The sequence below is a fragment of the Ziziphus jujuba genome, chromosome 3, assembly GCF_031755915.1.
Source record: "Ziziphus jujuba cultivar Dongzao chromosome 3, ASM3175591v1".
NCBI classification, from domain to species: Eukaryota; Viridiplantae; Streptophyta; class Magnoliopsida; order Rosales; family Rhamnaceae; genus Ziziphus; species Ziziphus jujuba.
The window spans coordinates 27,140,136-27,153,913 of record NC_083381.1 but is presented as its reverse complement, the minus strand read 5'-3'; the positions used below and the strand labels follow the sequence as shown (position 1 = coordinate 27,153,913).

Genomic DNA, 13,778 nt, shown 5'->3' with positions numbered 1-13,778 from the left:
CTTAAAAGGATCATTGAGCTCATGTTTTAAAAAATTTGAATCACAAGCAAGCACCAATATTGTTTTATTTTAAGTTAAGACATGAAATTATCCGATTTGAATAATGTACAGGTTGGTGGTGTTATTACAATTTGTTTTCTTTTTTCTTTAGTTATTACAATTTGAATGCGATTAATTTCCTTAATTTTAAGATAATTTAATTATGCCATTATGTTTTTCGTAGCCTAATTAAGTTGTCCCTCGAAAACTCGTTCCTAATTTGTTTTTGCTTAGTTAATCTTACAATAATATTCAGCAAGAAATTCACAGTTTGCTTGCTGGAGCTCTTAAAACAAGACCTAATGGTGAACTATACCTTTTTGTGCTACACCAAAAACAGAGTACTCTTGACAGAGTACCAGAAATAATTTGTTTTTTTGGTTGCAATATGAATTACTTAATGTATTGTAAGAACCAATAGTAATAAAAAGCTTCACCAAAATCAATTGCACACAAAAGAACTTTAAATAATAATATTTCCATCCAATTGCTTCATTTACCCTATCTTTTTGTCCAGATTAGCCATTTGCTTGAGCTCATCAACAAAGCACCAATTCTCCCTACACAGTCTTGGATGAGTTGATATATCCTGTTGTGGTTGATGAATTTGTGAAAGCTTGCTTTAACTCTACCTCCATAGTTAGGACACATCTTGAGCCATCGATGCCCACCATTGATCTTGTGTTGCTAACTCTTACCGGTGGAGGTTGTCAAGGATGTGATGTGTTTGTCATTCGTGATAAGAGAGGGAGAGAAGTTCACAAGTTGAGCTTCCATTTCCATTGGAAGGTACCAATTGGAAGAAAATCTTCTTCAGATTAATTTAGCTAATAATGGGCTAGGATTTACCTCTTCATTGCTCTCCAAACAAACATCTTGTTCCAACTTCAACTTTACAACTAATATTCATGCTTAAAACCACGGATTCATGAAGGAAAAGATATGAACCATCTTTTCAAATATGTATATGCATGAAAGTCAACAGCTTTTTTTTTTTTGGGTTAAGATTTGAAATGAATATCTGATCTGAATAATGATTGACATTCATAAGTGCGTGGTGTTATTCTATATCTGCAATTTAGATAATGGTTGTTTCTCCATCAGGAATATGTTTCTGAAAGTTATCAGTTCCAAGCAGTAGGAAGAAGTAACTACGCATGTTAAATATCATTTTCTATATTCTGTGTTATATATATATTTATATATATATATGCTCTATGATCTTATATGGTACTCCTAGTACTATTTGATTTCAATATTTTATTTTGATGATGAGGGTTCATCCCCATTCCCTAATGTAGACAAGGACATAGTGGTCTTTAATCAATACTAGCAATTAATTAACAATAAGGTTAAAGTATGGGAGTTTAGATGAGGAAATTGATGACTATTTATATATATATATATATGCTCTATGATCTTATATGGTACTCCTAGTACTATTTGATTTCAATATTTTATTTTGATGATGAGGGTTCATCCCCATTCCCTAATGTAGACAAGGACATAGTGGTCTTTAATCAATACTAGCAATTAATTAACAATAAGGTTAAAGTATGGGAGTTTAGATGAGGAAATTGATAACTATTTATATATATATATATATATATATATGCTCTATGATCTTATATGGTACTCCTAGTACTATTTGATTTCAATATTTTATTTTGATGATGAGGGTTCATCCCCATTCCCTAATGTAGACAAGGACATAGTGGTCTTTAATCAATACTAGCAATTAATTAACAATAAGGTTAAAGTATGGGAGTTTAGATGAGGAAATTGATAACTTCTAGGCATGTGAACATGGTTTCTATTTTACCAAAAAAATAACGTGGTTTGTACTCCCAATATAATAGATATATCCAAATAAAAGATGTCGAAATTAAAATTGGATAAGATCATTTTAAAAGGGTTAGTTGGTAAATTACATAACTGGTAAACTAGTTATTTATGGAAACTGTCCTAGTGCTTAATTATGGATAACAATTTTATAGAATAACAACTTGACATGTAGTAGATTCTATACCAACATTATTAAGATATTTTTAATTGATTTCTCTGACACGACTCAAGTTGCTATGAATTTTCGCACGCAAAAATATTCTTGACTCCTTATTGATTAAGGAAAAAAAAAAACAAAAAGCTAATCCATGCTAAGAGGGATTTAAACTTTTCTAAAAGTTGAAAGCTTTTTCTAAAAGAATAAAACAAAGTACCAACATATATGGACCCATATACATATAATATATATATATATATCATTAAAATTCCCCAAAATCCAAGAGTCTTATATAATATACATACATATATAATTACGTTTATCTAACTTTATTGTATAAGCCCCAAAAAAATTAACTTAGCCTATTTTGTGACCGACAACAACACAAATTTTGAAGCTGAATAGCACATGAAACTTCGCAATAATAAGCCACATTACAATTCCAAACATTAATTGATAAAACAAGAAGTAACTTGAAATCCAAAGTCAGTAAACAAACAGTGTCAACTTAATATAATGGTCGAGTTGGCCACCCCTCAAGATCGCCATCCTTGACTAGATTTAGCTTCCACTACCATTTTCAGCAAAATATTCTTCAAAACCACCTATAAAATATCCTCTCACTACTTCTCTACTCCTTAACCCCTTTCAAAGTTTTTACTCGTTCTATAGCAATGGCTTCCCACTTCTCCTTCACTTTCCTTCTCTTCTTTTGTCTTCTCTTCCCCATCATCTTTCCCTCCATAGCCAAAACTTCTTCTTTTCGACCAAAAGCTCTCCTTCTTCCTGTAATCAAAGACTCTTCCACAACCCAATATCTCACCCAAATCAACCAAAAAACACCTCTAGTCCCTGTTAAACTTACACTAGATCTTGGATCTGAATTCCTTTGGGTAGATTGCGAACAGGGTTATGTCTCATCTACCTATAAGCCTGCTCGTTGCCGCTCGGCTCAGTGCAACCTTGCCAATTCCAAGGCTTGCGGTGAATGCTTTTCTGGTCCCAAACCAGGCTGCAACAATAACACTTGCAGTCTTTTTCCAAGCAACACTGTCACTCATACCAGCACCATCGGTGAGTTAGCGCAAGACGTCGTCGCAATCCGATCCACTGACGGATCTAATCCCGGCAGAGTAGTTTCTGTCCCTAATTTTCTCTTTACTTGTGGGTCAAGCTTCCTCTTGGAAGGCTTGGCTAGTGGTGTCAAAGGTATTGCTGGTCTTGGTAGGACTAAAATCGGCCTGCCTTCGCAATTCGCTGCTGCTTTTAGCCTAAAAAGGAAGTTCGCTATCTGCTTGAGCTCTTCAACGAGAGCCAATGGTGTTGTATTCTTTGGTGATGGACCTTATATGTTCCTTCCTAATAAATTTGATATCTCCAAGTCTCTTACCTATACCCCTCTGTTCATCAACCCGGTTAGCACAGCAGGGACTTCCTTCGAAGGCGAAAAATCAGCAGAGTACTTCATTGGGGTGAAGTCGATCAAGATCAATGAAAAAGCTGTACGCTTTAATACTTCACTGCTTTCCATTGATAGCAATGGCATTGGAGGAACAAAGATTAGCACCATTGATCCATATACGGTCTTGCATACCTCCATTTACAATGCTGTGGTTAATGCATTTATGAAAGCACTGGCAAAGGTTCCGAGAGTACCAGCTGTGGCGCCGTTCGGACTTTGTTTTAGGTCGAGCAACCTCGGTAGTACACGAGTCGGGCCGCCTGTTCCGGCCATTGATCTTGTGTTGCAGAACGACAAGGTTTTTTGGAGGATATTTGGAGCTAACTCCATGGTTCAGGTTAAGAAGGATGTTCTGTGTCTTGGATTTGTCGATGGAGGAGTAGAACCAACAACTTCGATTGTGATTGGTGCTCATCAATTGGAAGACAATCTTCTTCAGTTTGATTTAGCTTATAACAGGCTTGGATTTAGCTCTTCTTTGCTGTTCACGCAAACTACTTGCTCCAATTTCAACTTCACAGCCAATGCTTAAGCACTTCAACTATTACCATATGGAAGCTTTGTTTTATTTTGATTTTAGCTGTGTTTTATTTTGATTTTTACTGTGTTTTTAAAGTTAAGATATGAAACTCTGATGTTCTTATTTGAATAAGACTTGCTTTTAAGTATTATTAGCTTTAAGACAAAGCTATCGGAATATTTCCTTATGCATAGATTTGTAATATTAATTTGCTATTAATGCATCATTGTTTTTTTAATTCTAAAGGTTGTCGTCAACTTGTCATAAAAAAATACAAAAGAATGGCCGTATGTGGATTACGTTGAATATATAAGTGTGTGAAAATGATAGATACATTTAGCTTCTTATTGAATTAAATATGTTTTGACATTTTAGTATTTAAATTTAGTTTTTTTTATATTTTGGTTACTAAACTTGAATTTCGTTTGTATAAAGGGTTTTTAAATTGAATTTCGCTTACAGAATTAGTTTTGATACTTTAAGGACAATTTTTTAAATGAAATTTGACAACAAAGATCAAAATGCTAGAAAGAATTTAAAAACTAAAATGCCAAAATATATATATATATATATATATATATAATTCAAGAGGAAAAAGGGCCAATTACCCTTTAATTTTTTCTTTTTTTTCTCTTCTATTTTATGAAAACTAGTCAGATTTAAGGATCTCACATGTGCTGCACGAAAAACACGATATAATAATGAACTCTTATTTTTCTTTTTTTAATTAAACTTAAAAAATATTTATTCAAAACACAAGGCCGAGAGCTCAAACTTAAAATATTTCGTTAAATTTATATGTTAGATCTCGATGAAGGAAGTCATCAAAGAAGAATAAACAAAAGTCAAGTTGCTTAATCCAAGCAAGTGACTTAAAATTAAAATATTAGGATAAAGATGAAAAAGAAAAAGACATAGGAAAAAAAAAAAAAACTATATCGTGAGTATATGTAGTGAATTGGAAATTAATTACCAATATTCCCTGATTTTGTAATAACTATACCTAATTGAGTATAAATTCAGTGTATAAACAGAGCAAAAAAAAATATAAAAGAATGGCCAATGTGGAGTACGTTTGATGTGATACACATAAAAGTGTGTGAAAATAATAGGTACATTTAGTTTTGGGTAACTGGGCATTTCTATTTTGACATTTTAGTATTTAAATTTAATTTTTTAACATTTTGGTTTCTAAATTTGAATTTTGCTTGTATAAAGGGTTTTTAAATTGAATTTCACTTGCACAATTAGTCCTGATCATGTTTTGACACTTTAAAGACAATTTTTTAAATGAAATTTAACTACAAAGATCAAAATGAGAAAAAAAAAAATTCATGAACTAAAATGCCAAAACATATATAATTCAAGAGAAAAAAAAGGGCAATTACCTTTTCATTTTTTCTTTTTCTTTTTTTTTATCTTCTATTTTACGAAAACTTGTCAGATTTAAGGACCAACATTTGCTGCCAACACTAAAAACAAGATATAATAATGAACTCTTCTTTTCTTTTTTTCTTTTTTCTTTTTTTAACGAAGCTTAAAAAATGTTTATTCAAAACACAAGGCCGAGAGCTCAAACTTAAAACATTTCGTTAAATTGACATGTTAGATCTCGATGACGGAAGTCATCAAAGAAGAATAAACAAAAGTCAAGTTGCTCAATCCAAACAAGTGACCTAAAATTAAAATATTAGGACGAAGAATAAAAAGAAAAAGAAAAAAAAAACTATATCGTGAGTATATGTGGTGAGTTGGAAATTAATTACCAATATTCCCTGATTATGTAATAATTAAACCTACATGAGTATAAATTAAGTACAGGGTACAAACAGAGGAAAAAGACAATTCTGATTAACTGTAACACCCCGTCTCTAACCATGTCCGAATTTTTGCACGTTGACCGAGGTTGACTGTTGACCGTTGACTTTGATCGTTGACCGAAGGGGTCAAAAGTTGACTTTTTGATTCGAATGTAATTCTAGATTGACTGAGGTACTGTTACGAAGTACACGTTGGCACGAGTTCATAGACTAGTTGCACATTTAAAACGGAGCTACGGTTTGAAAGTTATGGGCAAAACAAGTCGAGATTCAAATTGTCCAAAAGGTGTCAGGAGTTGACTTTTTATGATTGTACAATTTTGCTTTGACTTTGGTATGGTTGTCAAGTGTTCGTCGATACGAGTTCACAGATTAGCGGCACGCCTAATTTGGATGTACGGTTAAAAAGTTATGGACGAGTGAAGTTTGCCGGATACCGTAATATTTTAATGTTTTTGAATCGATGAACAGTGAAATGCCACATGTCGTCACCTGATTGGTCCACGTGGATGAACAGTGTCACCCACGGTGGCTTTTATTTGGCAAAAACGACGGAGAGGCGAGAGAGAAAGAGAGAGAGACGACCGGCCACCACCGGTTGGCCACCGTCCGGCCACCGGAGGGCTACACGCGCCGGCCACCGGTGAAGCCTAGTTCCCCGCAACCCCAACCTCCAATTTTCCCTACCAGACGCCACCGGACGCGCCCAGATCGAGCCGGCGAAGCTCGACGGCGATTTTCCCCTCCACCGCCGGCCACCGCCGTTTGACCCCTTTCCGGCCATTTTTAGGCCACACGCGCCAGCCACCCCTCACCACCTCCTCATTTCCGGCCAGCCCACCAAATTTCACGGCCACTGGACCTCCGACGCGCCCGAATCGGAGCATTTTCCGACGAGGCGCCGAAAACCTTCAAACCCCGATCTCTTCGCCGTCTGGCCTCCGTTTGCCTCACCGCCGGTCCCATTAGAATCCTCTCCCCTCGATCTACAAAACCGCCAAAAATCTCAGCCAATGGCCACTGCACGCGCCGCCGCCGGCGACGGTTGCCGGTGACCACGGCAGCTCGCCGGAAATCACTGTTCCGGCGAGTACCCAGTTGCACCGCCGGTCCCTGTCCACTGATTCCGACCTCCTGAATCCAAATTCGGCATCCTTTTCCGCCAATTCGCGATGGTTTGGGAGAATTGAGGAGTCGAATCCCGAGAGCTTTCCGGCGAGATTCCGGCCATCTCGGGTCCAATCTCCGGGAAGTAAGACCGGATTTGTAATCTTCGTCGCTCAAGCTTCGATTCGGTATATTACTCGTCAACTTTGGTTAACGTTTGTGTTTAACCCCCCGGGTACGGGGTATTATTTACCCGAATAAAATATTAATTTATTTGACTGTGTGTAAATTATGTTCTAGGAGCACGGATGAGTCATGGAATTGATCCCATGGTGGATCGTGGTTTAATTGCGTGCTCCAGGTGAGTGACCCACCTTTAATAAATATTTTGGGGTAATTAATTATATTTATGTTGTGTTAATTTGATATCTGGAATTTATGCTCATGTGGCGTATTTTAAATATAATCGGAAAAAAATATTATTTTATATATATATTTACTCATTAATGCTAAACGGAATTTTAGGTCATTAAGAAATTCCCGATTACTATTTTATTATGATTTAATTGTATTTATTACGCTTGAGTAAGGTATTTTCATTAATTAATTGTGTGTGGTTTTTATATTATTTTTGGGCATAATTGGTTTAAATATTTTATGAAAATATTTGTTTAATTTGGTGGTTAATTTTTATAATTATGCCTTTGGTATATTATTTGTTGGACCTCGTGTTACGAGGAAAATTATTGTTTTACTGTTGTCGATGTTTTCGTACCGGGTTTGTTAAAGGAAAATATGTGGGATGGTAAATGTGAAAATTGGTATATTTTCCACGGTGATTTTGAAAAAACGGTACGGTTATAATTAATTTAGTAATTATTTTAGACGCACTCATACAGTATTAGTGTTCTGGTATATATATATGTGGTTAGCACGCAAGTATTATGTTTCCCGTGAGTTGCCATTGGACCGAAGGCAGGCAAGTCTTATATATTGCGCATCAGCCGCCCCCCTCCTTGGCCGGGATGACGGTTTCAGCAGCGGTACTGTTCGGATGCCGAAGTGCCGTTTGCAAGTTTCTCTCTTTAATCTCCCCGCCAGTCGATGCTCAGGATGCTGGGTATCGGAGGGCATCACTGGTATATGGTGTGGTGCGTCAAGTACAAATTTTTCGGATAGAAATTTCAAACCCCAAAGAATACAAAAATTATTTATTATAATTTATTACATTTTAATTATATTTGGGGTATTTATTTATTTGTTGTTTATTAAATTATTTGATCCATTGGTTTTCGGGATGTACGAATATCGGGTTTTGGTGAAAATGTTTTAAAAGGGGAACATTTCCAACAGAGTGAATAGTGAGGATTTTGAGAGAAATTATTACCTCAATTGTTTATTTATTTATTTATTTAATTGTTCAGTATTGATTAATTAAATCCCTTTATTTGGTAAAGTATTAATATTAAAGGTGTTCAGTAGATAGGGTTACTCACTGAGATGATTAGCATCTCACGTTTTTAAATTCCGTTCCCCTAGGTCCAGGTTGGGAGACGTTGATTGTCCGGGGCGAGCCTAACATCTCAGTTCGTTGCCGAAAGTCCAAGAAGTATTTTTTCCCTTTTTCCTCTTCATCTTGTATTACTTCTTTATCTGTCATTGTAAAAATTCTATATTCATTTGTATAATGCTCTGTATACTGTATTGGACATGTAGTTATTATTTATGCACTGAGTTGCTGTTATTCTTTGAAGTGCTGTAAATTTGTGGAATCAATTTGTAGTATCGTGGGAGGAATAAGGGGATGAATATAGAAGTGTGTTTTCAGTGCAGGAAATTTGTGGTAAGTCCTACCCTTAGGGGAGGTGCTGCCGGATTTTCCGTTGGAAAGTTCGGTGGTATTTTCCTGGGATCAGAGCTTGTCTAGGGTTCCGGGGAGGAATCTTGGACGGGTCCTGACAACAACTAAGCGTAGGGCATCCCTATTCCCCACATGATTAACATGTTATCAATCCAGCTAGGTCTCCACTCCAATTAACATCCCTATACTATTTAAAAATGACCCAAACCCATTTTATTCTTTTATAGGTCAAGTTCAATAAAAAGGACTCCAATTAAGCAGCTATAAATATGGCCATGCACTCCAATATTTACTCCATCCCCATCAATGGCTTCCTTCCACCACTACTTTTTCAGTTTCCTTCTCTTCTGTTCTCTTCTCTTTCCCATATTATCTCCTTCCATAGCCAGCACTACTTCTTCCAGAACCAAAGCTTTAGTTTCGCCTGTGGCTAAAGACTCTGCCACACTCCAATACCTTACCCATATAAGCCAAAGGACACCTCTAGTCCCAGTTAAACTAACACTAAACCTTGGGGGTCAATTCCTTTGGGTAGATTGTGACCAAGACTATGTCTCGTCCACCTATAAGCCTGCAATTTGCGACTCAGCTCCTTGCAACCTTGCTCAATCCAAGTCTTGTTCTGAGTCCTGCTTTTCTAATCGTCCTAAACCATGCTATTATAATAACACTTGCAGTCTCTTCCCTGATAATAGTGTTACTAAAACCGGCACCATTGGTCAGTTTGGCCAAGACATTGTCTCCGTTCAATCCACCGATGGGTCTAACCTCGGTAAGGTGGTTTCTGTGTCCAACTTCTTATTCACTTGCGGCTCAACTTTCCTTTTGGAAGGCTTGGCTAATGGTGTCAAGGGTATGGCCGGTCTAGGAAGGACTAAAATTGGCCTTCCTTCCCAATTTTCTTCAGCTTTTAGCTTCGATAGGAAGTTCGCCATTTGCTTGAGCTCTTCAACAACATCTAATGGTGTCGTATTCTTCGGTGCTGGGCCTTATGTATTGAATCCCGATATTGATGTCTCTAGGTCACTTACCTATACTCGGCTCGTCATCAACCCTGTAAGCACAGCAGCGTCTTACTTTGAAGGCGAAAAGTCTTCGGAGTATTTCATTGGAGTAAAGTCCATAAAAATCAATAACAAAGTTGTCCGTTTCAATACTTCATTGCTAAACATTGACAAAAATGGCAATGGAGGAACGAAGATTAGCACAGTCAATCCCTATACAGTATTAGAAACCTCCATTTACAAAGCTGTGGTTGGTGCATTTGTGAAAGCACTGGCTAAAGTCCCGAGGGTAGCAGCTGTGGCACCCTTTGGAGCTTGCTTCGACTCGAACCACATCGATGTTACTCTAATCCAGCCACGTTTTCTTCTGACTTTTAAAGGAAAGTCTAGTAGGAAGGTTTTCCACAACCACATATGAACTAATTGAAAATTCAACAATCGTAGTATTAATATGGGATTTGCTTTTAATTGCTTAATTCAAGCATTACTTGTGAAGTTGAAATTGGAGCAAGTTGTCTGTCTGAACAACAATGAAGAGCTAAATCCAAGCCTGTTTGTAGCTATATCAAATTGTAAAAGATTGTCCTCCAATCACAATGGAAGTCCTTGGTTTTACATCTCCATCAACAAATCCAAGACGAAGAACATCCTCACTAACTTGAACCATTGAATTAGCTCCAAATATCCTCCAGAACACACTGTTGCTCTACAACACAAGATCAATGTCCGGCACTGCTGGACCGACTCGAGTACTACCGATGTTGCTTGAGTTAAAACAAGCCCCGAATGGTGGCACTGCCGCTACTCTCTTGACTTTCGCTAGCGCTTTCAAATGCATCAACCACAGCACTGTAAATGGAGGTTTCCAAAAATGAATTTCGCTTACAGAATTAGTTTTGATACTTTAAGGACAATTTTTTAAATGAAATTTGACAACAAAGATCAAAATGCTAGAAAGAATTTAAAAACTAAAATGCCAAAATATATATATATATATATATATATAATTCAAGAGGAAAAAGGGCCAATTACCCTTTAATTTTTTTCTTTTTTTTCTCTTCTATTTTATGGAAACTTGTCAGATTTAAGGATCTCACATGTGCTGCACGAAAAACACGATATAATAATGAACTCTTATTTTTCTTTTTTTAATTAAACTTAAAAAATATTTATTCAAAACACAAGGCCGAGAGCTCAAACTTAAAATATTTCGTTAAATTTATATGTTAGATCTCGATGAGAGAAGTCATCAAAGAAGAATAAACAAAAGTCAAGTTGCTTAATCGAAACAAGTGACTTAAAATTAAAATATTAGGATAAAGAAGAAAAAGAAAAAGACATAGGAAAAAAAAAAAAAAAACTATATCGTGAGTATATGTAGTGAATTGGAAATTAATTACCAATATTCCCTGATTTTGTAATAATTAAACCTACTTGAGTATAAATTCAGTGTATAAACAGAGCAAAAAAAATATAAAAGAATGGCCCAATGTGGAGTACGTTTGATGTGATACACATAAAAGTGTGTGAAAATAATAGGTACATTTAGTTTTGGGTAACTGGGCATTTCTATTTTGACATTTTATTATTTAAATTTAATTTTTTAACATTTTGGTTTCTAAATTTGAATTTTGCTTGTATAAAGGGTTTTTAAATTGAATTTCACTTGCACAATTAGTCCTGATCATGTTTTGACACTTTAAAGACAATTTTTTAAATGAAATTTAACTACAAAGATCAAAATGCGAAAAAAAAAATTCATGAACTAAAATGCCAAAACATATACAATTCAAGAGAAAAAAAGGGCAAATACCCTTTCATTTTTTATTTTTCTTTTTTTTATCTTCTATTTTATGAAAACTTGTCAGATTTAAGGACCGACATTTGCTGCCAACACTAAAAACAAGATATAATAATGAACTCTTCTTTTCTTTTTTTCTTTTTCTTTTTTCTTTTTTAATGAAGCTTAAAAAATATTTATTCAAAACACAAGGCCTTGAGCTCAAACTTAAAATATTTCGTTAAATTGACATGTTAGATCTCGATCACGGAAGTCATCAAAGAAGAATAAATAAAAGTCAAGTTGCTCAATCCAAACAAGTGACCTAAAATTAAAACATTAGGATGAAGAATAAAAAGAAAAAGAAAAAAAAAAAAAAAACTATATCGTGAGTATATGTGGTGAATTGGAAATTAATTACCAATATTCCCTGATTCTGTAATAATTAAACCTACATGAGTATAAATTAAGTACAGGGTACAAACAGAGGAAAAAGACAAGCGTAGGGCATCCCTATTCCCCACATGATTAACATGTTATCAATGCAGCTAGGTCTCCACTCCAATTTGCAGCATATACTATTTAAAAATGACCCAAACCCATTTTATACTTTTATAGGTCAAGTTCAAGAAAAAGGACTCCAATCAAGCAGCTATAAATATAGCCATGCACTCCAATATTTACTCCATCCCCATCAATGGCTTCCTTCTACCACTACTCTTTCAGTTTCCTTCTCTTCTGTTCTCTTCTCTTTCCCATATTATCTCCCTCCATAGCCAGCACTACTTCTTCCAGAACCAAGGCTTTAGTTTTGCCTGTGACTAAAGACTCTGCCACCCTCCAATACCTTACCCATATAAGCCAAAGGACACCTCTAGTCCCAGTTAAACTAACACTAGACCTTGGGGGTCAATTCCTTTGGGTAGATTGTGACCAAGACTATGTCTCGTCCACCTATAAGCCTGCAATTTGCGACTCAGCTCCTTGCAACCTTGCTCAATCCAAGTCTTGTTCTGAGTCCTGCTTTTCTGATCGTCCTAAACCAGGCTGTTATAATAACACTTGCAGTCTCTTCCCTGATAATAGTGTTACTAAAACCGGCACCATTGGTCAGTTTGGCCAAGACATTGTCTCGGTTCAATCCACCGATGGGTCTAACCTCGGTAAGATGGTTTCTGTGTCCAACTTCTTATTCACTTGCGGCTCAACTTTCCTTTTGGAAGGCTTGGCTAATGATGTCAAGGGTATGGCCGGTCTAGGAAGGACTAAAATTGGCCTTCCTTCCCAATTTTCTTCAGCTTTTAGCTTCGATAGGAAGTTCGCCATTTGCTTGAGCTCTTCAACAACATCTAATGGTGTCGTATTCTTCGGTGCTGGGCCTTATGTATTGAATCCCGGTATTGATGTCTCTAGGTCACTTACCTATACTCGGCTCTTCATCAACCCTGTAAGCACAGCAGCGTCTTACTTTGAAGGCGAAAAGTCTTCGGAGTATTTCATTGGAGTAAAGTCCATAAAAATCAATAACAAAGTTGTCCGTTTCAATACTTCTTTGCTAAACATTGACAAAAATGGCAATGGAGGAACGAAGATTAGCACAGTCAATCCCTATACAGTATTAGAAACCTCCATTTACAAAGCTGTGGTTGGTGCATTTGTGAAAGCACTGGCTAAAGTCCCGAGGGTAGCAGCTGTGGCACCCTTTGGAGCTTGCTTCGACTCGAACCACATCGATGTTACTCGAGTCGGTCCTGCTGTGCCGTCCATTGATCTTGTCCTGCAGAGTGAAGATGTGGTGTGGAACATATATGGAGCCAACTCTATGGTTCAGGTTAATGAAAATGTTAGTTGTCTTGGATTTGTTGATGGTGGAATAGAACCAGTGACTTCAATTGTGATTGGTGGGCATCAATTGGAAAACAATCTTCTTCAATTTGATATAGCAAACAACAGGCTTGGATTCAGCTCCTCACTGTTCTTCATGAGAACTACTTGCTCCAACTTTAATTTTAAAAGTAACAGTGCTTAGGATGCAATTATCAGTACCACTCAAATGTATGGAATAATCGAAGTGTGTGTTTGGAGACTAAAAAAATAATGGATTATGTTCTCGGACTGTCCATGTCAAGTGGGTTTTTGTTGGTGATATCCATGTGAAGTAGGTTGTTTCTTTATTTTTATTA

The 13,778-nt window shown here is 36.2% G+C and overlaps 3 protein-coding genes across 3 annotated transcripts; all 3 read left to right on the top strand.

Moving 5' to 3' along the window:
• Window positions 1-2,505: 2,505 nt before the first annotated feature.
• Window positions 2,506-4,261, top strand: LOC107423273 (probable aspartic proteinase GIP2). The gene has a single exon (XM_016032806.4). The coding sequence runs from the start codon at window positions 2,716-2,718 to the stop codon at window positions 4,033-4,035; it is 1,320 nt and encodes a 439-aa protein (XP_015888292.3). The 5' UTR covers window positions 2,506-2,715; the 3' UTR covers window positions 4,036-4,261.
• A 4,856-nt stretch (window positions 4,262-9,117) lies between these two features.
• On the top strand, window positions 9,118-10,233 carry LOC132803172 (probable aspartic proteinase GIP2). The gene has a single exon (XM_060815443.1). The coding sequence runs from the start codon at window positions 9,118-9,120 to the stop codon at window positions 10,231-10,233; it is 1,116 nt and encodes a 371-aa protein (XP_060671426.1).
• Window positions 10,234-12,292: 2,059 nt separating this feature from the next.
• Window positions 12,293-13,723, top strand: LOC107423283 (probable aspartic proteinase GIP2). The gene has a single exon (XM_060816047.1). It carries the CDS (start codon window positions 12,293-12,295, stop codon window positions 13,622-13,624), a length of 1,332 nt encoding a protein of 443 aa, XP_060672030.1. The 3' UTR covers window positions 13,625-13,723.
• Window positions 13,724-13,778: the final 55 nt, after the last annotated feature.